General features: G+C 40.5%; 2 protein-coding genes across 9 annotated transcripts in view; both read left to right on the forward strand.

Moving 5' to 3' along the window:
- Positions 1-9,078, forward strand: part of RABGGTB (Rab geranylgeranyltransferase subunit beta) — a 28,135-nt gene extending 19,057 nt beyond the window's left edge. For all 3 annotated transcript variants that reach the window (XM_020794699.3, XM_072997811.2, XM_072997810.2), the window contains exons 7-9: positions 4,997-5,122; positions 6,717-6,866; positions 7,857-9,078. In XM_020794699.3, coding sequence (XP_020650358.3) covers positions 4,997-5,122; positions 6,717-6,866; positions 7,857-7,997 — 417 coding nt within the window. In that variant the 3' untranslated portion in view covers positions 7,998-9,078. The remainder of the gene's footprint in view (positions 1-4,996; positions 5,123-6,716; positions 6,867-7,856) is intronic.
- Positions 9,079-11,250: 2,172 nt separating this feature from the next.
- MSH4 (mutS homolog 4) overlaps positions 11,251-25,397 on the forward strand; it is a 78,105-nt gene continuing 63,958 nt past the window's right edge. For 2 of the 6 annotated variants that reach the window (XM_020794666.3, XM_072997812.2), the window contains exons 1-2: positions 11,616-11,965; positions 14,441-14,599. In XM_020794666.3, coding sequence (XP_020650325.3) covers positions 11,782-11,965; positions 14,441-14,599 — 343 coding nt within the window. In that variant the 5' untranslated portion in view covers positions 11,616-11,781. Of the gene's footprint in view, positions 11,583-11,612; positions 11,966-14,440; positions 14,600-25,397 lie in introns of those variants that run through there. The other 4 variants (XM_072997813.2, XR_012086456.2, XR_012086455.2 and 1 more) reach the window with 4 other exon arrangements.

The raw sequence follows: 25,397 nt of genomic DNA on the forward strand, positions 1-25,397 counted from the left end.
TCCCCTTCTCCTCTTGCCATCACACTTTCCCAACATCAGGGTCTTTTCCAGGGAGTCTTTTCTTCTCATTAGATGGCCAAAGTACTGGAGCCTCAGCTTCAGGATCTGTCCTTCCAGTGAGCACTCAGGATTGATTTCCTTCAGAATGGATAGGTTTGTTCTCCTTGCAGTCCAGGGGATTCTCAAGAGCCTCCTCCAGCACCACAATTCAAAGGCATCAATTCTTCGGCGGTCTGCTTTCTTTATGGTCCAGCTCTCACTTCCATACATCACGACAGGAAAAACCATAGCTTTGACTATTCGGACTTTTGTTGGCAAGGTGATGTCTCTGCTTTTCAAGATGCTGTCCAGATTTGTCATCGCTTTCCTCCCAAGAAGAAGGCGCCTTTTAATTTCAGGGCTGCTGTCTCCATCTGCAGTGATCATGGAGCCCAGGAAGATAAAATTTGACACTGCCTCCATATCTTCCCCTTCTATTTCCCAGGAGGTGATGGGACCAGTGGCCATGATCTTCGTTTTTTTGATGTTGAGTTTCAGACCGTTTTTTGCACTCTCCTCTTTCACTCTCATTACAAGGTTCTTTAATTCCTCCTCACTTTCTGCCATCAGAGTGGTATCATCTGCATATCGGAGGTTGTTGATATTTCTTCCGGCAATCTTAATTCCGGCTTGGGTTTCTTCCAGTCCAGCCTTCCGCATGATGTATTCTGCATATAAGTTAAATAAGCTGGGGGACAATATACAGCCTTGCCGTACTCCTTTCCCAATTTTGAACCACTCAGTTGTTCCATGACCAGTTCTAACTGTTGCTTCCTGTCCCACATATAGGTTTCTCAGGAGACAGATAAAGTGGTCAGGCACTCCCATTTCTTTAAGAACTTGCCATAGTTTGCTGTGGTCCACACAGTCAAAGGCTTTCGCATAGTCAATGAAGCAGAAGTAGATATTTTTCTGGAACTCTCTGGCTTTCTCCATAATCCAGCGCAAGTTAGCAATTTGGTCTCGAGTTCCTCTGCCTCTTCGGAATCCAGCTTGTACTTCTGGGAGTTCTCGGTCCACATACTGCTGAAGCCTACCTTGGAGGATTTTGAGCATAACCTTGCTGGCGTGTGAGATGAGTGCAATTGTACGGTAGTTGGAGCATTCTTTGGCACTGCCTTTCTTTGGGATTGGGATGTAGACTGATCTTTTCCAATCCTCTGGCCACTGTTGAGTTTTCCAAACTTGCTGGCATATTGAATGTAGCACCTTAACAGCATCATCTTTCAAGATTTTAAATAGTTCAACTGGAATGCCATCACCTCCACTGGCCTTGTTGTTAGCCAGGCTTTCTAAGGCCCACTTGACTTCGCTCTCCAGGATGTCTGGCTCAAGGTCAGCAACTACATTGTCTGGGTTGTCCAGGATATCCACATCTTTCTGATATAATTCCTCTGTGTATTCTTGCCACCTCTTCTTGACGTCTTCTGCTTCTGTTAGGTCCCTCCCATTTTTGTCTTTTATCATGTTCATCTTTGCGCAAAATGTTCCTCTAATATGTCCAATTTTCCTGAACAGATCTCTGGTCTTTCCTTTTCTGTTATCTTCCTCTATTTCTTTGCATTGTTCATTTAAGAAGGCCCTCTTGTCTCTCCTTGCTATTCTTTGGAAGTCTGAATTCAAGTTTCTGTACCTTTCCCTATCTCCCTTGCATTTTGCTTCCCTTCTCCTCTCTGCTATTTCTAAGGCCTCGTTGGACAGCCACTTTGCTTTCTTGCATTTCCTTTTCTTTGGGATGGTTTTCGTTGCTGCCTCCTGGACAATGTTACGAGCCTCTATCCAAAGTTCTTCAGGCACTCTGTCCACCAAATCTAGTTCCTTAAATCTGTTCTTTACTTCCACTGTGTATTCATAGGGGATTTGGTTTAGATTATACCTGAGTGGCCCAGTGGTTTTTCCTAATCTCTTCAGTCTAAGCTTGAATTTTGCTATGAGAAGCTGATGATCAGAACCGCAGTCAGCTCCAGGTCTTGTTTTTGCTGACTGTATAGAGCTTCTCCATCTTTGGCTGCAGAGAATATAATCAATCTGATTTCGATATTGCCCATCTGGTGATTTCCATGTATAGAGTCGCCTCTTGTGTTGTTGGAAAAGAGTGTTTGTGATGACCAGCTTATTCTCTTGACAAAACTCTATTAGCCTTTGTCCTGCTTCGTTCTGAACTCCAAGGCCAAACTTCCCTGTTGTTCCTTTTATCTCTTGGCTCCCTACTTTAGCATTCCAGTCCCCTAGAATGAGAAGAACATCTTTCTTTGGTGTCAGTTCTAGAAGGTGTTGTAAATCTTCATAGAATTGTTCAATTTCAGTCTCCTCAGCAATGCTGGTTGGTGCATAAACTTGGATTATTGTGATGTTGAATGGTCTGCCTTGGATTCGTATTGACATCATTCTATCATTTTTGAGATTGTATCCCATTACAGCTTTTCCCACTCTTTTGTTGACTATGAGGGCTACTCCATTCCTTCTACGGGATTCTTGTCCACAATAGTAGATATGATAATCATCTGAGCTGAATTCGCCCATTCCTGTCCATTTTAGTTCACTGATGCCCAGGATGTCGATGTTTATTCTTGCCATCTCCTGTTTGACCACCTCCAGCTTCCCAATGTTCATAGATCTTACATTCCAGGTTCCTATGCAGTATTTTTCTTTGCAGCATTGGATTTTCCTTTCACTTCCAGGCACGTCCACAGCTGAGCGTCCTTTCGGCTTTGGCCCAGCCACTTCATTAGCTCTGGAGCTACTTGTACTTGTCCTCCACTCTTCCTCAGTAGCATGTTGGACGCCTTCCGACCTGAGGGGCCCATCTTCCAGCGTCATATCTTTTAGCCTTTTGTTTCTGATCATGGGGCGTTCTTGGCAAAGATACTGGAGTGGCTTGCCATTTCCTACTCCAGGTGGATTGCGTTTAGTCGGAACTCTCCACTATGTCCTGTCCGTCTTGGGTGTCCCTGCACGGCATAGCCCATAGTTTCTCTGAGTTACTCAAGCCCCTTCGCCACGACAAGGCAGCAATCCATGAAGAAGCTCAAAATCCTAGGCACTACATAATGTTTGACTGAGTAAGTACTTCATTGGTGATAGGCTAGCTGTGCAACAAAACTTTTGTTTCCTTCCCCTTGTAAACTATGCTACCTAAAACTTGCCCAAGGGTTTCCAAGTCCTTTAGAGCCAAATTTTGGGAGTACTTAGGATGCTGTAGTAGGGACAGTGGATTAATTTCTGTTGATAGTTCAATTCTACCAAGAGAGGTGAAGTAGTGAATCCTACCTGTAATAAGCAAGGAGGTATTTTCCCAATCATGCTTGGAAATGAGGATTTATAATGGTGTACTTTCAAATTAGAATGCAAATACCGATGTGCAGATTTGTCTTGTTTTTCAGTATGCCTTTTATTAAAAAGTTAAACGTGGAAGCTAGAAACTATCATTTGAAAGACTTGAACTCAGAACATTTTGATGTTAAAATAAAGCTGGTCAATAGGTTGAAGTGTAAATATTTCTTTTTACTGTAATTAAGCACTGAATGGAATATAATGAAGTGAAAGATTATATAAGGAGATTGGCTGGTACTATAATATACAGTGGAACCTCTACTTACGAACTTAATCCGTCCCAAAAAATGTTCGTTAATTGAAACATTCGTAAGTAGAAGCAAAATTTCCCATAGGAATGCATTGAAAATCATTTAATTCATTCCGGCTGTTTTTCATTCTTATCTAGAGGTGCTGTTCGCAAGTAGAGGCATTAGTTCCCATAAGAACTAATGCAAAGCTGGTTAATCAGTCTACCACTAGGGGGAGAATTTTTCTTCTTTTGACCTAAGATGAACTTAAGTTAAAAAAAAAAAAAAAGGACAGGAAAAGGGGGGGGAGGGAACACCTTCTAAACAGAACACCTTTAAATACAAGCAGCTTTTAAACAAAACCAAGCCAAGCACCTTTTAGCTTTAAGAAGGGCAGGAAAGGAGGGTAGGGAGGGAAGGAACAATGGGGAAAAGAGGAAAGAAAGAAAAAAGGTCACCACTGGGGCACACAGATTCCTCAGATAAAGGTTTGTGTTGTTAGCACAAAAAGAGAGAGAAGAAAGAGAGAGAAGACAAGGGGGGGAGCCTTGAATCTACAGTAGACTCCATTTAAACTCCATTTTAAAGCCTGCCTGCCTGCATCAACAAGCACCACAGTTTTCTGATTTTAAAAGAGACAGACCTTGGAGCCATATTTTAAACACACATTTTAAAACAAAAGACAGGTCACAGTACACAAATCCTAGAAGCCACAGAATCCAGCAAGCATTATTCCAGCACAGAACTCCTCATCACAAAAAGAAAGTTCACATTTCTCGCTTTCCCCACCTCCCCTGTGTTTTTTTTTTTTTTTTTTTTTGTTCGTATCTTCAAGCTCCATTCACAAGTAGAAGCAATATTTTGCAAACGGAGCTCTTCGTAAGCTGGATTGTTTGTAGCTAGGGACGTTCGTAACCAGAGGTTCCACTGCAGTTAGCTTTAAGTCTTGGGGATGACACAGTTGCTGAAATAGGGTTGCCTTGTTGGTAATTAAAGCAACTCTATTTTTAGGTGAAGCCCATTGGGTGTCATGCCTGAGACATACATAGAACCAGTCTTTCTTTTGGCAAAAGAGAAATTGGTGTAGCATCACACATTAGTGCTACATCATGAGATTTGTGCTCAAGTAAAAATATCTTTTTTTTTTAACCTTAACCTTGGACAAGTGCACAAAACTACGTTTCTAGGTGTTTTTGTACAGTAAGTGAGTTTCCTACTTAAAAATACTAATACTAAGGTAAAAAAAAATACTAACGTACAGGGAGGCAGGATTGGTGCATTTTATTTACATGAAATATTGGTTCCACAAACAGATGTGTTCCTTCATTGTGTTTTTTTACCTGAAATTTGTATTTTCAAATAGAACTTTATGAACTTTATATCTGTAATTTTAGATCTATTGTTGCACAGGATTTCTGGCTATAACTGGTCAATTACACCAAATAAATGCTGACCTTCTAGGCTGGTGGCTTTGTGAACGTCAGTTGCCATCCGGTGGCCTTAATGGAAGGCCAGAGAAGGTATTAAGTTATATATATATATTTTAAATTTTAAAGTACTGAGGTTTGGGGACATGGAAGTGGTGTGAGAACAAATTCCAGAAGTAAAATTTGTGAATACTTTTTTCGGCAACTGTATTGGGATTGGATAAGTTATGGCTCTTGTTATGAGCTGAGCCCCATTCACTCACAATCTCTCTGTGGAGAGCACATGTTGTAAGGGTAGTGGCACTAGCCTTGCCTTCCCCAGTCAAGATTTTTAGCATGTGAAAATTCAAGTTTAAGGAGAAAACTCTTCTGCCTAGATAGCCTCTCTATGAGGCAGAACCCCTGATTTTGTATTCAGAATCAGACTTAGCAAGTGTGCTGTTTCATAGATACTAATATTTATTTACAGTGGTGCCTCGCTTAACGACGATAATCCGTTCCAGGAAAATCGCCGCTAAGCGAAAACATTGTAAAACGAAATTAAAAACCCCATTGAAATGCATTGAAACCCGTTCAATGTGTTCCAGTGGGTTAAAAACTCACCATCCAGCGAAGATCCTCCATACGGTGGCCATTTTCGCTGCCTGTATAGTGAGGAATCCGTCCCTAAACACAGTGGGGGAGCCATTTTAAGCACCCGGCGGTCATTTTGAAAACCTGACGATCAGCTGTTTTGATCATCGTAAAGCGAAAATCGGTTCCCGAAGCAGGGAACTGAACTTTGCAAAGCGAAATTCCCCCATTTAGACCATCGTTTTGCAATCGCAGTTGCGATCGCAAAAAGATCATAAAGCGGATTTGTCGTAATGCGGGGCAATTGTTAAGTGAGGCACCACTGTATTTACAACACTTATACTTTTCCTTTCTCAAGAGAAGTGAAAGAAATTACAATATTTAAATAGGCAGAATTTAAAACTTTTTTAAAAAGCCAGCCCCAGTTTATGAACCCCCTCTTAGGCAGTCAATTACTGAGGGAAAGCCTGTCTAAAGAGAAAGGTCTTTGCGTACTTGAGAAAGGACAGCAAAGAGAAGGATATTAGCCTGGCTTGCCATGGAAGAGAGCTCCACAGTCGTCTCTTGTGTCCTCACCAAATACAGTGATGCCTCACATAACGAGCGCACCATTTAACGATGAATCCACATAGCGATGCGGATTTTGCGATCGCTAATGCGATCGCATACCGATGTTTCTTCACATTGCGATGGGGGAACAGCTGTTTGGCGGTTCCAAAATGGCCGCCGGAACACCCAAAATGGCCGCCGGAACATTGGGGGACATCGCAGAATGGTGAGTTTTGGGCCCATTTGGAACGCATTAAACGATGTTTAATGCATTCCAATGGGTTTTTTTTTTTATCAGTATAGCGATGTTTCCCCATAGCGAAGGTTAATCCGGAATGGATTAACCTCACTATGCAGGGCACCACTGTACATGTGTGAGGGTGATGGAACTGAGAGAAAGGCCTCTCCTGATAATTTTGACACCCAGGCAGGCTCATAAAGGGAGATGTGTTCTTTGTGATAGCTTATGAGTTTTTGTATGCTGTTTCTGTTTGATCTGACATTTTTTTGCTTTTGGTGTTACAATTGCAGTAATCTTCACATTTTTTGCTATTTTATTAACCAGTTACCAGATGTATGCTACTCATGGTGGGTCCTGGCATCCTTGAAGATAATTGGCAGACTTCACTGGATTGACAGAGAGAAGTTGCGCAGCTTTATCTTGGCTTGCCAGGATGAGGAGACTGGAGGATTTGCTGACCGGCCAGGAGATATGGTAAATATTTCTTAACTTCTCAAATGGTAATGTAACTAAACTGTGTTTCTGAGATTGAGAGAGATTGTGTGTTTAGTATGCAGGATTTGTAACTTCAGAATCATTCGTGGAACCATAATACTGGATCTTCCTTGTAATAAATCTACGAAGGTCTTCCCTCCTCATTTCCGAAAATGACTTGAAAGCAACTGAAATATGGTGCTTCTGATGAAACCTATAAATTCCTAGGTGCAAGTGTGGGATACAGCTAATGAAATATATTTAGAAGTTGGGATCAAAAGGTTGAGTGCTAAAACATGGACATTTTAGTTTCTTTCAATCAGACTGTTGAACATCTTGTTTCTCACTGCATTTGAACATCAGAAGATCTTCAGAAATAACTTATAAATATGAGGAGTTGGCACCCAGTTAGAGACGAATCATGTATGTGAGGGTTGTACAACATTGCCCTTCCTGTGGGCTGTCCTTGTAATTTTCCAAGTAGTGTGAGATCAGGTGTGTGAAGAAGAGCCTGTCAGAACAGATGTAGACCTTCCCTGATCGCCCTTGCACAGTCACATAAATAAATAGGAAGGCTAAGGGGTTGCCATTTAAAATGAAATTGATGGGATAAATCTTGTGAATGTGCATAGACTTCTTTGCATTTAGACCTTCCACAAAGGAAATTAATTTACAGGTATAGGGATCGCTGCTGTCACTTGTCACTGTCTTTAAACCAGTGAATGTCAAATGAAATGTCTAAAAGAACAAAACTATTGGAATGCTTTTCTTTCTGGCTATATGTTGAGCAATTTGCATTCTAGTTTGAACACTTGTGTGTGTGTGTTTTTTTTTTTTTAAATTTTCGAAATTGGAGAGTAGTAAATTCTGAGACTTTGTAGTTAGATTCCTTGGTCCTATTCAATATAAATCTGCCAATCTTGTTAAATGGCCAACTTACTATAAGAACCCAGTGTAAATAATTATAATGTGCATTCTTATGTGTCCTAGGTGGATCCATTTCACACGTTGTTTGGAATTGCTGGACTGTCATTACTGGGAGAAGAACAAATTAAGCCTGTAAATCCTGTATTTTGTATGCCTGAAGAGATCCTTCAAAGAATAAATGTACAGCTAGAACTTGTGAGCTAGGGATTAATGTGTAACCCATTGTCATACGCAGCTGCTTTGAATTTTTCTGTCAAAAGACATTTCAAAGTGTGTTTACATAATAAAATTACCACTTTACTGTAAGCAGTATGTTTTTTTATGTGGAAGTATCCACAGTAATTAAATGTTATATGTGCTTCAGTTTTTCAGTAACAGATGTACATACACATTTAAAGTATCTTTTAAATATGTTTGCCTCTGGGCTCTGTTCCAGTCGTGTTACATACTGTATTAGCCACAGTAGATGAATACTTGAATTGTGTGACTTTATATTTATGACACAATCAGTTGCTCGTTTTGCTGACAGCATGTACTGGACTGTCTTGAGAACTGAGAAATGTACCTGCTTATGCCAGTGACACTTCATGCACTTGACTTCCATTTTATGATCTGTAGTTTTTAAATCCAATTTGAATCATATATTCTTCTGTTAGATTATAGTAGAAATGTTATGGTACTCACTTTCTGCTGGTGATATTCTTTAATGAAGGATGATGTAATTATTACGTAATGGTTCAAAATAGCCTTGCTAAATTGTAAAATTAGTTCTTTTGCTCTAAAGCATGTATTGTAACTGATTTGAATTCCAGTTTCAGTAGCATTGTTCAGAACAGTTGTACATAGTAAGGAATAAAGCTATAGAAGAACATTGTTTTTTTTGCAGGGCAAAATATTTACTTCCACAAGAACTCTAGAAGTGCCTCCATTTCACTTTTGTCACTACTGTGCATTTATAACTTGGCTGAAATCTGAGTATGAAATGAGATTTTGCTTGAAACAAGTTAAAGCTAATTATGCAATAAAGATTTAAATTGTACATGCTTCACTTAAAAGTGTAAGAGATCTGCATAGTTCGTGCATTTGCTGGTAAGCTGATAAATTGCAAGCTTTAGTAGAAGAAACATGTTTCCACTTCATTTACGGTGGCAAGTTTAACTGCTTACGAATTTTGCACAGTAGCACTAGAAGGCGCGAAGCAAGCACCAATTGGAATACCAGAATTGTTTGTGTTGAGACTAGATGGATTTGAACCTATTGTGCAATAAAATGCTAAGTTCTGAGACTTCCAATATGTTTTTTTGCGAAGCCTGAAACCTGACTGTACAGTCCTAATTCTGAGAAATGTAAATAGAGGTTGAAATTCATTATGTTGGCATACTTGTAGCTAACCTGGCCATAGAATCACACATAAAGCCCATTGTATTATGCAGTTAATTAGATTGGAACAGCAGTAGACAGCATATAAATCAAAGGTTTTTCCCCCGTGATCCCAAGAAGTTGATAATTAAGAAATTATTGCCAAAAATCGGTAGCATGTGTTCTACAGCTCTCTAGTGGTTTTCTCTGACAATTTGAATATTTATTTGACACTACACTGATGTTCTTTATCTTTTTTAAAACCCCTAAGGACTAAGTAAATTATCTTGATTGTTTAAGGAAGTCTCTTTTTTTAGCAATACATTCATCATTGAGACTTTATTTCCTAACAAGAGAGTTTGGTTATTTCACCTCTCGTAGTCTTGCTAGTCACACAGCTGAGATTTTCCTGCTTTGGTTGCCTCTTGCTTTTGCAAAGTGATGCAGTTGTTTGAATTTTTTAAAAAAATGTTTTAAATGGTTTAAGAAATTTGTAAGTGGATTTGATGAATTAGGACTGATTTTTATGACATTTAATGAAATAGTACTTAAATTTTTTAAGATTACTTTTTTACTGGTCCCCTATTTAAGTTTATTTGGGAGTTAGGGTTTAGTGACAGTTCTGATAATTAAAATTAATTAAAAAATGACAGCCATACTACTATTTTATGTTAAAAATATAAAAACTTACATTTGTAAATGAGTCTCGGGCCACATATTTTTGTGAGTGCAGTCTTTGAGTTAGTCTGAAAAATCATCCAGGCCTACTGAGCCTGCCTGCTCCTGGATTAAGAGATTAACAGATTACTAGCCAGTGGAGTCAAATATTTCAGCGTGGCTACAGATGCAAATAGAAGGGGAAGATGTGGAGGTAGTGACATTTTACTTTCTTGGGCTCCGTGATCACTGCAGATGGTGACAGCAGCCATAAAATTAAAAGACGCCTGCTTGGGAGGAAAGCGATGACAAACCTCTACAGCATCTTAAAAAGCAGAGACATCACCTTGCCAACAAAAGTCTGAATAGTCAAAGCTATCGTTTTTCATGTAGTGATGTACAGAAGTGAGAGCTGGACCATAAAGCTGACCGCCGAAGAATTGTTGCTTTTGAATTGTGCTGGAGGAGGCTCTTGAGAGTCCCCTGGACTGCAAGGAGAACAAACCTATCAATTCTAAAGGAAATCAAGCCTGAGTGCTCACTGGAAGGACAGATCCTGAAGCTGAGGCTCCAATACTTGGCCATCTCATGAGAAGAGAAGACTCCCTGGAAAAGACCCTGATGTTAGGAAAGTGTGAAGGAAAAAGGAGAAGGGGACGACAGAGGATGAGATGGTTGGATAGTGTCATCAAAGCTACCAACATGAACTTGACCCAACTCTGGGAGGCAGTGGAAGACAGGAGGGCCTGGTGTGCTCTGGTCCATGGGGTCATGCAGACCACAAAATGGCTGTTAACTTGCAAAATTTTACCAGTGTGCTGTAAGATTGTGAAGAGTGTACAATGAGCTATCGAGCATTGAAGGATCTTTTTGCTTGTCTCAGAAAAGTTTGCTCATTCTTTAATCAGCTGGTGTTAAATGTAAACAATATTTTTAGCATATATAATCTCTTCTGCTTGAAAATTCAAAACTTTTCGAATCAACAAATCATTTTTTTAGCCGCCTTGGGTCCTTTTAAGGAGAAAGCCAGGTTAAAAATATTTAAAATAAATATTTTTTAAAAAACTGCTTGTAGAAGCGTACAACGAAATACACTGTACCTCCTAACAGCCGGTCACTGCTTTAAAAATGAGAGGCAACAACTTATCACAAAACAAATGGTATTATCAGTGGTCGCAAGACCTTCAGTTTTAGGTTCTGTCTATAAGGGGTAGAGGAATCGAGGATTAAGGCTCAGAGGGTTTCTAATAAATATTTTATTACGGTCATTGACTTGTCAACATCCCTGTTTACAGCCTCTTAAGTCAATTTAGAGGCTGTAAACAGGGATATTGACCAGCAAAAGTAAGCAACATTATTTAAATTAGGAAACATAAAATCGGAGAGTTCCGGCTGGGTGCGTTTGCAGCCACAGTGTGGTAGCTACGTTTGGTTTTTTGTTTTATATTGGTATTTTGTTTTCATAGGGCTGGCAACAGACATAATTCTGCATTCGAGGGCTTCAATTCGCCCCTAGCAACGCCTTCTCTGGGCAGCCCCAGTGGGCTGAGTGCGGCCGGTCGTCGCCTTCTGGCAGAAGACTGGGGGGCGCGCCGCCATCTCCGGTTCCCTCCTTCAGGTCACCCTCGCCGTCTCCTGAGGGGCCGATCCTAGCTAGACGCCGCACCTCCTGGAGAGGGAAAGGGGGGCTAATGCGGATCATACCGCTTACGACTCGAAGGGGTCGTCAGTTTTTTTGAGTGCTCCGCATATGGAGGAGACACCTCTCTACAGGTGGAAAACGAGGACTGAATGAATTAATTTCTCGACAGTTTTTTTTTTTTAAATTTGGGTGTGTTTGGCTGAATGGGGATTTAAAATAAGTCCGAAGTAGAAATGGTATCCTCGCTCCCTCCATTTCAGCCCCTCCCTGCCGCGGGTCGACGTGATTTTGGCGGGCTTCTCAAAGGGAGCGCTTCGGACGCTCTTCTTGATGGAGGCGGATTCGGCTGCTTCCACCTCATACTCGGGCCGCTGCTCCTCCTCAGCGTCCGCGGAGCAACGGCCCCGGTACCAGTTCGGTTTGCAGGAGACGCCGGGCACCGGCGGGCCTCAGTCTTCCTCAAATGACGGGCCGCTTCGCCCTGCCCCGGCCTCCCGCCCCGAAAGGTTGGAAGGTGGGTTCTCTGTGTGTATAAACCCGACACGCTGTGTAGGCTCTCAGCACAACGAAGAGGTAGTTTGCCTCTGCAGAGATAGAGAAAAACACCCTAACCGCTAGTTTATCATGTTAAGACGCTCATTAGTAATTACTACGATTACAGCTTTTCACTGTAACCTGTCAGTACTGTAGTTGTTGTTAAGGCCACCAGATTGTGACATAGTTCTTCATTTTCTTACATTCTCTCTCTCTCCCCCATCCCCTTTTCCGATATGATCAGTGTTCCCAGTTGTCACTTAAAAGTGGGATTTTTGAGTAAACCATGCCATGTTGCATTTCAGGTTAATTTGCATATCAAGAAGTGAACATTTTCCTGAGTTGTGATAAAATGTCTTTGGCTTGTCCTCCAGCAGTGGAATGGAATATACAATTTATATTAAAATTAAAAATATTATTAGAAAAATCCCCCCCATCCTGTATTAACAACAATCACAAAGGACCCAGGATAGCATGAAAACAGCTCCAACTTAAGTGCCATTCTTTGTGAAAAATGCATCTCTACAGGTGGACTCCAAACACCTGTTGCATTAAAACTGGGCATATAATGAACTATTGACAAGACTAGTTCACTTTGCTAAAGATCAAATCCTTAAAAAGTCAGCTGTTTCGCATCATCTCTGCACCTTAGTACTTAAGGCTGTGGTCCCAAGAATGCTATTAAAAGATTGAGGCTGCAGTCCTGTGTAATCACAGTGGAAGCCTGGCTGAATGCAGTAAAATTCTCTGTAGAGATGGACATAGGATTGTGATACAGATCCATGTGACCAGTGCAGTCCTGAAAAAAACTAAAAAATAGATTATTACAATCCAAATTAGGCTGCTAAATGTTCATATACACTTAAGAGCAGTTTGTTGTACAGTATATGGGAAGTTATGCCTGAGTTCAGAATTGTCGGGAGAATTCTGTGGTCACAAATCCCCTTTGCATATTTTATAGCAGTGATCTGTCCTTTTATGTGAACCCACCAGTTATTCTAGCAGTAAAACAAAATGCATCCATTTAGGGAAGAGGGATTATTGCTCCAGATTTGTGGAGTTCAAGACCATATACATAAGATTTTGAAGCAAGTTAACTGGCAATTAGTATACTTGTGCCTTAAATATACATAATACATGATGTGCTTTCCATTTTTTTTAAAAAAAACACTCATCAGTGTGTATTAAAATTTCTTGAACCTGCACTGAAGCTAGTTTGTCAAGAAACATGATGACTTTAAAAATTGTACTTACTGCATTGTGTTAGTTTCAGGCATTTCTCTGAAATGAAATGTTTCCCTGAGAAATACTCCTTTCACTACTTGCAAATCATGTTGTAAAACTTATTGAAGCAAAAGCTGACAGAATTTTTAAAGAGTGTCAAAACCATAGATATGGGCAGTGTTACTCGTAATTAGACTGCAATTTTGTACTCACCTGGAAGCAAGCCCTCAGGGAGACTTACCTTTGAGTAGATAGAGGATTGTGATATTAGCACCTTTTCACAAATGTCCCTCAGTTCTATAGAGTGGGCAGTTAAGGGAACAAGATTGCTTAACGAGTGGAATGTAGATTATATTCCATTTCATGCTAAAAATAAGTAATTTATTAAAAAAAGGGTGGGGAGAGAGAGAGAGGAGACACTCTTGGCAATGTAATTTATCTCTTTATTTCCATTCTTTGTTCAAAGTCCTAAACACACTAGTGAGTACATCTTACAAGAGCACACAGCGTGGCTTAAAATTTTAATTCAAATGCATATGATTTTGCTGTACAATAAACGTGAAGAAAATAGTTGTTTTCTACCTTTTGTGGTAGGAAAATTGAATGGTGCTAAAATAATCAGAAGAGATGTAGCAGAGAATTTATACAGAAGAAAATTTGTGGAATCTAGTTTTGTTTGCAAGGGTGGCATTTTCTTTTTAACACTTAGATTGAGACTAATTAGTCATGCTTTAGTTCCTCTGAAATCAGTGGGATGTTAATGTTTTAACCTTTCCCCTTGATTTAAACAGGATTAAAGGCATAATTCTGTAGCCTCTGCAAGAATAGTGTCCCAGGCTGTATAGGAAACTGTAGACCTCACATGCTGCAGGTAGACATGAAGATCCATCAAATATCTAATTCCCTGTTCTTGAAATATAGAAAACTGTTCCTGCTGTGGAGCTGGTTTATTTGTTCCAATGGAATGGGAAATAAAAAATACTCACCTTAAAAGAAAGGTAAAAAAGGTGAAAGGAAACGTGTCCTCCAGCACAAATCCAGGAGGTTTAGAAAGTGGACTTCCCTTGCTTTCTGTTGATCTTAATAGGATTGTTCTTTAAAGCAGAACTGATTAAGTCTCTCTATCCAAGCAGTTAAGTACAGCAGGATTAGAATTCTTACTAGGTGCTGTTCCTATAGTGTGACTTTGGGAGAAAACGTTGCTGTCACAGTTTGCTTTTACATTTTTTAGATTCATACTTTGGAGACAAGAGTTCTTATGCAGAAAACATTAGCACAGCAAATTTGACAAGCCCATCTTCAGCAAGACATAATTCTCGAGTCTGGAAAACACCTCTTTCATCTAGTAGAGCTGGATATAGAAACTGGACTCCTTTCATGGGACATTCAGGTAGAGTTGATCTTTTTTTTAAAAAAAATGCAAATATAGATATTATAATGATTCCAGCGATTTGATCCTGGGTCCAGTTGAGAGCAGACTCAGTGCATTGTAAGTCTGGGACTACACTGGCAAATCAAATTGCTCTTGTATTACAGCTGAATTTACAGTCAGTGATCACACAGGGGTGGTAGATTGATTCAAGAATTCAGTGTTCATACTTGTAATCCTAGAACTGCAGAGCTAATATATCATTACTAGCAATAAAGTACTAGTACTAATCTCATATATGTAAAAGAAGAAGAAACTGAGGATGGTCAAGGGCAAAGAACACCAGGATGAATGTTCCTGTAGTCTGGAATATCATGTCCAACATACTTCTCAACCTTACAAAAACAAAGTGATCACACAGAAAAAGTCCGTCAAATCATTCCGGCTTGAAAAATGTAGATGCTCACAGTGGCAGACAAAAAAAGTCATGTTGAGAGCTAAAAGGCCCGGACTAATCAGAAACTGCCTTTATGTCATGTGATCAGAAAAAAAAATACTTTGAATTGGTCTGTACTATAACTGCAGCAAATCCCACTGTAGTTGATTGTGTTGTCACACCACAAGTATGCTCTAAGTATGAATAAGTTGGGATCCAGTCCCATACAAAGTTTCATTTATATTCAACCACAATGGTTGTTTTAAAATATGTATCTTTAAGAACTTTTCTCACTGCTGCTGCAAAATGGTAAGATGTGAAAAAAAAACAGTATTATCCAGATTAAGATACATTTGCAGATGTACTGTGTAATTCCATAATCATTATATAAAAGTTTTTGTATAACAAAAAATATGCTGGATTGAAGGTTAGGGCAGCAGTGGCACTCATATGACCCAAGACATATGAAGCTATTTTGGGGTACAAGCTATTTGGGGGTACAATTGGGCTGCTCCTATGTTGAGAACCCATGGTGAGAAGGAAAAGCTGAGAAGGAGGCATGGGAGAGATGTATGAGCATTTTCTAATGTTAGTGATTTATCCACTTTATAGCTGTAATTCGTGAATTTAGTAATGAAGCTTCAGACATGTATAACATAAGAATTGCCTTGATGGAGCAGATTAAAGTTTCATTTATTCCAGCATTCTGTTTTCAAAAGTTAACAGCCAGAAACTCTTGGAGAAGCTTACAAGAAGGAAATAATGGTAATCAGCCCTAATTTTTTTTAAAAGTTGATTGCCTCTGAATATTAACTATAGAGAGTAAATAACTTGATTGTTCACACTTTTGTACCCATGCCTTTGCTATACGCACATATTGGATTTTTTGCAGAAGTACAAAAGAACTTTGGAAAAAAGAGCTTTCATGGAGATGAAACAAAAAAAATATGCAATCAGGACTAAAGCTACATATTGCCCTTCAGATACTCATAATTTGAGGTAACTTGGCTCTCCAGAGGGCATGGGACTCAAGCTTTTTTCATCAGGAATTACTGTATACTGGACCTGATACAGTAGTATAAGGAGGTCCAAAAATTCCTTACCCTTGGGGTGGGGGGGCAACTCCCAATGGAATGAATAGTGGAATGGGCAGACTATAAAAGAGGACATTTGTATGGGTCATTTCCTAGTTACACCAAAAGCTGCTTTTAAATGTCCTCAAGGCTGGAAGTTAGAGCTGCCCATAGAAATCAATGGAGAAACCCAAAGTTTTAATGTGGCTGGGATTGAACATTCCTTCTGAAAAAAGACCCTCACTGAAGACTGGCATTCTCATTGGACATGGAATGCTGGCTGACTAGCAGTGGGAAATGAGGTGAGAGTGGGAACGGGATGGCACTGCTGGAGCTATGAGGAGAAGCCCTCCACACTAACATTTTGTTCAGGGTGCCAGTAGTTTCCTATACTCAAGTTTGGAAACACATACCGGTACTTTTATGGTCATAATTTCACTATCCATGCGTAGGAGGGGGACACTAGAAGACCTGGAGAACATCACGTTTTAAAGAATACTGAAATAACTTTAGAGGGGTATGTGATGATAGGCTGATGAAGATTAAGTTTACTGAGTGGCAAGAAGTGCTAACTGGAGGAGACAAGAAATTGGACAAAAGAGTAGAGGTTGGGGGCATTGCTGAATGGAACTGGGGCCAATCTTAGGCTGCAGTATTTTGTTGTCAAAGGACACTCTTTACTGCTGTTTTCATTTGCAATGGGTAGAAATCTTTCTGCTGCCCCCTTCTTGCTTTTCACATCTCATGGAGCATTTGTAGCAAATCTCTGATTACACTTTACTAATGCAAGTATATAAGATGTTTATTAAGGTAGGCCTAACAGTATGTTGCATTTTCTCTTCTGAATGGGAGGGTAGAAGTAAAGGCATATGTAGCTGAGTTCCCCTTCATTATTGCAGAACAATTTTAAAGAAATTATGAAATGTCAGTTAGTCGGTTGTTTGCCTTTTTAAAAACAATGTAGAATGCATGGTATCCATTTTTTTCAGCGAATAGTGAGTATCTGTAATTATACCATTCCAAGATATGAGAGGGTTAGCAAATGGGAACATTTAGAGTCATATAACTGATATGAGATATCAGTTATAAACTCCTCCTTTTTCACAGAAATGTTGTGTGCCTTTCTGCTGCGTATTTCAGTTTCTTAGGCTTTATCAAAAAATTCTTGAGCTAAGTATGCATAATTTCAGGGATAGCTTAAAACTATTGAACTAGAATTATAAAAGTTTATATAGTTTTTCAGCATATCTTTTTTGTTTATTAGTGAAGTTGTCCAAATGAACAGCAGGGGGCAGTGTAAAATTATATTACAATTTTGTTGTAGATTGAAACCCTAAACCTTATCTAGCTACAGTATTAATCAACTACTATGAAGAATTGCAATTTTAAATGATAACGTTTGTCAGGCTAAACTATCCTAAGAAAGATATTAATAAATTAAATCCTTAGTTGTTGGGAAACTAGTTTAGATTTGAATGCCTTCACCATTGGGTGGTATATAAGAGGGCTTGAATCCAAAACATCAGCAGATAGGCACTACTGTTCATATGGGGGGGGATGGGGTCTATGGCTTGTGCCCCCCCATCCGTCCCCCTTTGCTATATTCTGCACCATGCCTCCAACCTTTTGGATTAGCATTACAGAGAGCACTGAACTTAAGCGTAGGAGAAGGTGGGAAAGTCCAGTGTTTACAATCCAAACCATCAGAATCCTCCCAAAGATATATAATTTTGCAAATACTGTGTGATAAAATGTTCATATTTATATTGTATTTGGTATGTTTTTGCCCATTACATGTTAAATATCTGGGTCAGAATCTTACTGGTTAGTTATACTGGCATATGTGCAATGAAACAAATTGCAGTAGCAAGTTATTGCTTGTTGACAATATGCCACTTGTAGTCCTCATCAGCCTTTCATGAGAGTTGGTGTGCAACAAGGGATACAAATGGCAAATCATTAACTAGCGGCAGTTTGCTACTACTGCTTAATAATAACAACTATGGACTGTCAAGTCAATTCAGACTTACGGTTACCCTTTCAGAGTTTTCTACCTAGGGAACACACAGAAGTGATTTACCATTCCCTTCTTCTGGGGTTACCCTGGGACTGTGCAGCTTGCCCAAGGACGCACAGGATGGTTCTAGAAAACTGAACTCCCAACTAGAAATGGGCACTTATCATGATTTGGCAGATCAGGCCCACCGGTATTGTGTGGGTACCCTGGATTCTGCACCCTGTTTCCCCCTGTAGCCAGTCACTCAGAAGTGGCTTATTGTTTACATCACTGCATCTATGATGGCATAGCTAAATAATAACATTCTAACTCTTTGAAATTATGATTAAATTTTTGGCTTATTCCTGTTTGCACACATTAAAACATATAATTAACTCTAGACAGATTAGTTTTATGCTGAACTGTTGTATCCCAATGCAGGGTCATCTCTGTAAAAACAAAACTAAAAAAAAATATTTGGATATTTACCATTTCCGTAGGAATCTTCTGCTCTCCAGAGTAAGCACAAACTATCACAGCTTAAAGACCCAGAGGGACTCAAGATTGCAACCCTGCAGCCATGAGGAAAACAATGAGACTACATAATAGGAAGGGGATATCATATGCTACATGGGTTGTATGTGGCCCAAGCTTTTTTTTTTTAATTTGGCTGGACCTTCCGCTCCCTTCAGTTTCTCTTCTGAAAATAGGAGAACTTGTGCTTCTAAGAAACCTTATGTGAGATGGGAGGCAACTCAGAGACATCACTCGCTGGAGCACTATCCATCCTCAACCCAAAAAATAGGACTGAGGAGAAAAGCGAATCAGAGATTGTCCAGAAGGGGGCGCAGAATAAACACCTTAAGGCAGCGATGGCAAACCTATGGCATGCATGCCGCAGCTGGCACACGGAGCCCCGTCTGCCAGCACACGAGCCATAAGTCAACAGATCGCTACTCCCCCCTGAAACCAAACATGAGAAGGTGGCTGCACCCATGGTTCTGGCGCTTCAGTAGGCAGATCCGGAGTAGCTGGTTGCAGATCCGGAGTGGGGTCTCAAGGCACCTCCATGCCTGGGATTCCCCCCTCCGCCACCACATCTGGTTCTGCCACTTCCGGTTCCGCTGCAACAGCACGCCACCCGCTAGTTTTTTGTGGGTTTTTTTTCCCAATTTGGGCACACAAACCCAAAAAGGTTTGCTGCCACTGCCCTAAGGGGAGGGAACCAGAGACCTTGATCCAGTGTATGAGGGGGGTGGGGATAAGTGAGAGAGGGACAAAAGAGGCGGGAACCAAGAAGGGGGGAGGCAGAGAGAGAGAGAGGGGCGAGGTAAGTGGAAGTTATAAGGAGGGATGAGTCTTTGTCTCTGGCTTGGGAGTGGCTATGGACCAAAGATTCCTGGAATGATAAATGGGAAAGGATCAGGGTACCCAGAGAGGAGACTGACTACTGGAGGAGGTCTGCTATCCCCGTTAGACCTTCTTATTGGGGAGAAATTGAGGCAAGAGAGTGGAGGAGGAAGATTATAGAGGAGAGGGGAAGAGTTGAGGAAAGGTAAAAGAGAAGTGAATGGAGAGTTCTGGAGATGAAGATGGATGAGTTAAGAAGGTCTGGGAAACATTGGATCGCCCGGGGAATACCCTGTGGGATGACCTTCTCTGAGATGAGGCTGTGCCCCTGTTGCCGGGTCCGTTGACCACCACACTAAGAGAGTGGAACCTCCTCCCCCCCCCCCGAACAACCGGGTCTGTGGAATTCTAGTTATGGCAACCCCTTCATTGTTGAAGATTGGAAACCCCTGATTGTCCCGTTGGCAGAAGGAGACAAAGGCTCAGAGCTGGTTAAGGGCACTAGTTTATTTGTTCATGACAAAATAAATGTTCCATTGTTAAAAGAGCAATCCTCGACTGAAGTCTTTCTTGCAAAGGAGCTGGGAATAGCTCCGGTACACATTGAACCCTCACACCTTGACACATGCAAAGTCTCTAATTTTTTTCTCATGCCACTGGTGATTAGAGAAGCCCAAAAAAGTTCCAGCAGGCTGGCATCCACCAAAAACTGTAGACATTCTTACACTGGGGCGGGGGGGAGACGTTAAGTGACCTAATTATTTTGCATATTAATGAAGAATTTGTGACAGGAGTTGACTTTCAACAAGATAATGAGCTTGTAATGAATGAGGCCAGAAAAAGAAAGTGAATTTGCCTGATTAAATGTGAGCAGCCATGTTGGTTTCTTTAAAAAAAATGAAAACATTGCTGGGATGTTGCTTTTTTACAGCATCAGAGAAAAGTTATTAAAATGGTTTTTAAAATTATCAGACCGGTATGACTACTTTTTATGCCTTAACATGAAGGTTCTAAGATAATGCTATCTGTACTTTGCTTGTTTTAGACTGGGCAATCCTCAGATTCCCTCTTATAAAGTCTTAACAGGCTTTACCAATACACTTACTGAAATAAGGACTTCTGCAATAATATAAAATAGTAGCAGGTCACTGGGATCAGGCTTTAATTTATTATAAAATACCTTGGAATGTAATGTAAGAATTAAACAGATGTAGAGGGCAGAGAGACAAACATAAAAAAAGCAAAACATAGTTTAACAGAAGTTCAGGAATCTCTCTCAGTCCCTTAGTGCAAAAGTGCATGCTATGTTCTTAATTGGGTGACCTTGCCAGGCACTTCTTAGTCCCCTTATCTAGTTCCAGAATGTAATGGCGTACAGTGCGTTAATTTTTCTATATGCCAGAAAGTTAGTGCTTGAACTAAAAGGTGCCCTAAGCACACTTCAAGGAATAGGGTATTGGTATCATGCAAAAGGTTCACCTGAAAGTTGGCAGCTTGAAGTAAGGCTGCCCTTTGACGGACACCCAGTGTTTAGGATTATGTGTTGTGCGTAGAAACATCCTTATCAACATATTTGATTGCACACCAAAATACTCTAGTAATTGTGCTTACATATATTTTATGGCTTTTATGTCAAGAAGTTATTAGAAGTTCATTTCTCATACCTAGTTCAAATGCATAGCTTTCCTTAGGATTTCTTGGGCACATCATCCAGTTACTTCTTGTAGCTGCCTGTTTGTTCAATGATTCTGCATCCAGTTGAAAAAGAGATTAAATACTGGGTTCTTTTATGCCCTCTCTTTTACATGAGTTTGATTGTTTATTTATAAATTCATAAACATTATCTGATTACTTTTCTTATAAATAACTTATATGAGTTTGGTAAACATAAGGTAAGAATATCCTTAGACTTTGTCAACAACCAAAAATAGGAAATATCTGCTATATGAAATAAAAATAACTGAGGTGGGGGAGGATTTTCGGGCTTGGTAGAAAAGCACTGTGTGAGTTACGATACGATTTTTAAAGTATTAAAAAAAGTAATTTCAAAACTGAAATAGATGTTTTTCTCAGATGACTCAGAAGATTTATATACTGTATAGTGATATGGGATCATAAAGGAAGTGGCTTATGTTACAATTTTATATTGCACCTCAAAAAATTCTTTGGCCCTGCCAGCCTACCAGCTCATGTCAGGAAGATCTCTGTACCTCCTGAGAAGGGTTTTCAGGGAGCAGATGGAGGAAGGACAAATTACTTCTGTCTCTTTTACCAAAATAATGGGAATGTGCAAACTTTTAAGATAGTTTGCTACCAGAATAATATGTGCTAAACAGCTGCATTTACACTGTGTTTCTATGGTAGGATACAATCTTTTAATGTTAAATTGAGACTTCCAGGAATAAGACTAAGAACACAGGAAGCAGTTTGACAGTGAGCTGCACCATTGGTTCATAAAGCCTACTATTGTCAACATTGACTGGGTGTATGTAGTTTCAGGTGGATGTTTTTCAATCACATCTGGCAATACAAAGGTTTAAGCTCTCCTGCAGGACCTTTTCTATGCACTGGAAAATGTGTTTACTACTGCAGTGCTATGGTTTTTCTTGCTTGTTTTTCTCCTTGTCTGGAGAATAACATCTTTGTTTCTACGTCTCTGCAATATATTTACCAGTTCAGTCCCATACCAGATTATTTTCAGTTATTAATGAAATCCCAGTATCTTCATTTTTTGATGAACTCTTTCAGAAGTATTACCATTCTGTGTTCATTTTATTTATTTATTTATTTATTTATTTATTTATTTATTTATTTATTTATTTATTTATTTATTCATTTATTTATTTATTGCATTTATACCCCGCCCATCTAGTCAACTGACTACTCTGGGCAGCTTCCAACATATATAACATTCATGTCTCTGTTTTCAAACTACTTTATTTCTCTAGCCCTCCTTATAATTCTTTTACCTTACTGAAAGGTAGGATTTCTCTCTCTTTTTCTCTCTAGAAGCTGCTTGTTACTTTATTTTATTTTTTCTACGTGCTAGATCACTTGCATAGCACATGTGGGTTCGTCATGTCACATCATTGGGAAGTATGTCTTTAATAACATTTTCGTTTAGAGCATTCTGCTTTCATTTGCATAGGAAGCAAACCTCAAAATTTCCCCATTCTTTCTTCCCTTCCCCATAATCCTATTCCCATTAAAAAGAATAAAAATTAGAAATAAAAAACATCCCCATTCTTTCAAAATAAATTATTAAACCATACTATTTTCCAGTCATTTTGTTTGCTTAATTATTCTAGTAATGTAATCCAAGCTGCTGATGTAGTATGAAATAGAAAATTGGTAAAATATGTGCAATTCTAGTGCTTTCATCTTTCATACACTATGCTCCAAGAACACTGAAATATATTAATAAGTTACATTCATTTTATTCTGTTGATTAATGTATAGTCAGAGTGGTTTGCATATTTGACATGTGCCCTTCTGCTTCTTTCCTTTCATTACCCTGTTACAAGTTTTGTGTTGGGGTGTGTGTGTTACATACTTCTCCTGGCCAGTTGGACAAATTGACAGTTTCAGAGGAGTTAGCTATATTTCTCGTATAGATATTTAGGGTTTGTTTTTTTATTGGAGCTTAGAGATTTAACCATTTTCACTGTTATACTGGTTCATTTCCTCTGCAAATTATTATTCCACTATCTAAAGGTAAATGTAAAGGTTCCCCTTAACCAGTGGTCCCCAACCTTTTTAACACTGTGGAGTGGTTGGGGAAGGCGGGGCAGCCCTCAATGCTTGTGCACATAGGCAAAGGGGCAGGCAGGTGCGCACATGTGTGGAGCGTGGGGCGCTTGTGTGGGTGCGCACATACTCGTGGGCATGTCTGCAGGGCGGGGGCACTTGCATGCATCTGTGTAGGGGTGGGGGCGCTCACAAAGGGGTGCGCACTCATGCACAAAGGGGCTGTACAGGGGGGAGTGCATGCGGGGCAGATTGTTTCCATGGCCCGGTCTGGCCCAGGCTATAGACCAACACCCAGCCGTGGACTGGGGGTTGGGGACCCTTGCCCTTAACAATTAAGTCCACCTGTGTCCTATTCTAAGGGCCAGTGCTCATTCTTGTTTGTAAGCCAAAGAACTGGCCTTTGTAGACACTTTCTGTGGTCACATGGCTGGCATGATTAGACATAGAAACTTTCTGATTGACAAGCCCGGTGGCTCAGTGGTTTAACCCGCAGTGCCACCTGCGCCCTATTTCAAATTTTCTGTTATTTGTAGTATTGTGACAAGTCACTTCTGATAACCTTGTGAATTGACTGCTTCCATCGATCTACCTATCTTAATAAGTAGAGATGGGATAAACCGCCAAAATGGCAGTTCATGAACCATGAATTTCCCCTGAGTTTTCTGCCAAACCATGAATTGGTTCATTGGCTCATTGGATTTTTTTTTTATAGCCCATGGCTATCTTAGAAAGAAAGCTGAGCCCTCCCACCCCCCATCTGCTGCCACCCCCACCAACTTCCCACTTCCTTCCTTCATCTCCCTATCTTGTCTTGCAGCTGCTAGCAGAATGGAAGCTAGGCTGCCTGAACGGAGACTGCTGTTCTGGCAGGCTAGCCTGCTCTCTCTGACTCTGCACAGCTGATCAGCATGTGCAGAGGCAGAGACAGCAGGCTAGCCTACCAGAATAGCGGTTTCTGTTCTAGCAACCTAACTTCCATTCTGGCAGAGGAGGAGGTGTGGCAACAGCAGGACAAGGTAGAGAGGTGATGGGGCAGAGGGCTAGGCTATGAGAGAGAGAAAGTGGGCCGACTGAACAGGTCTTCGGCAGGTCCAGAGGCAGAGAAAGCAAACTAGGCTGCTGGAATGGCTGTTTCTAGCAGCCTACCCTGCTCTATGGGCACAACAAAGGGACAAATAAAAATGATAAATATTTGTCTCTTTGTGCTTGTCGAGCCTCTGAAATTGATGAATGTTACACGAATCTGCAATTTCTGATTAATATTGTGATTGTTTTTAAAATTTATCCCTATGTTTATTAATAAGCTACCTATCTGATCAGATCTAAATCATAATTACCTCTAATAGGGAAACTAGGTGATCACATACCCATTAGTTTAGAAATAAAAGCAGTGCTGCTCCGAAGCAAGCCAGTGGTTTCTGCATGTTAACCAGGCTTCTAGATAAGCAGAAGTATCATTTCTAATCCTCCTTCCTGCAGTCAACTCCCCCCTCAAATCAAATACCTATTTAGTTTAGCATTCTGTCTTATACAGTGGCCAGTAAGATGCAAGTGGGAAGCATGTAAGCAGAACAGGGCAACAGTATTGCACTGAATTGTATTTACAGATATTGCCTGTGATTTTGGAGGCCAGTCATGGTAGCTAGAGCTGTTCTTCCTTAAAATTGTCTATTTCCCCTTTAAATGTGGTTAAGGCGGTTGCCATCACCATGTCCTGGGGAAATGAGTTCCAAGGTTTAACAGCATGCAGTATGCAGAATAATGCACAAGGGCTGTTTAAGTAGGGAAGAAGAGACCTACATACATTAGATCAGGGGTCTCAAACATGTGGCCCGGGGGCCATTTGCGGCCTGCCGGACAATAGCCTCCCCTCCCGAAGCACCCACGCGTCCTCTGCTGTCAAGAGTCAAAAAAGCCTCCCCTCGCTTGCTTGCTCGCTCTCTCCCAAGACTGCGCCTCTTGCACCCTCCACCCAGAACTGCAGCCTGACAGCCTACCCGCCTGTCTGCTGCTTGGCAGGCTGCAGTTCTGAATGGAGGGTGCAAGAGGCGCTGTTTTGGGGGACAGGCCAAGTGCCCGAGCCACTGCCGCGCAATGCCTGAGAGCGGAGCTCGCTCCTGGCCCGTCCTCGAAGAGCGCCTCCAAACCACCAACAGCAGCTGCCGCCACCACCACCTCTTCCAGGGAAGCGGTGCTCTGGCTCTCTTTCTCTTT

Source organism: Pogona vitticeps, chromosome 4 (assembly GCF_051106095.1).
Source record: "Pogona vitticeps strain Pit_001003342236 chromosome 4, PviZW2.1, whole genome shotgun sequence".
Taxonomy (NCBI): Eukaryota; Metazoa; Chordata; class Lepidosauria; order Squamata; family Agamidae; genus Pogona; species Pogona vitticeps.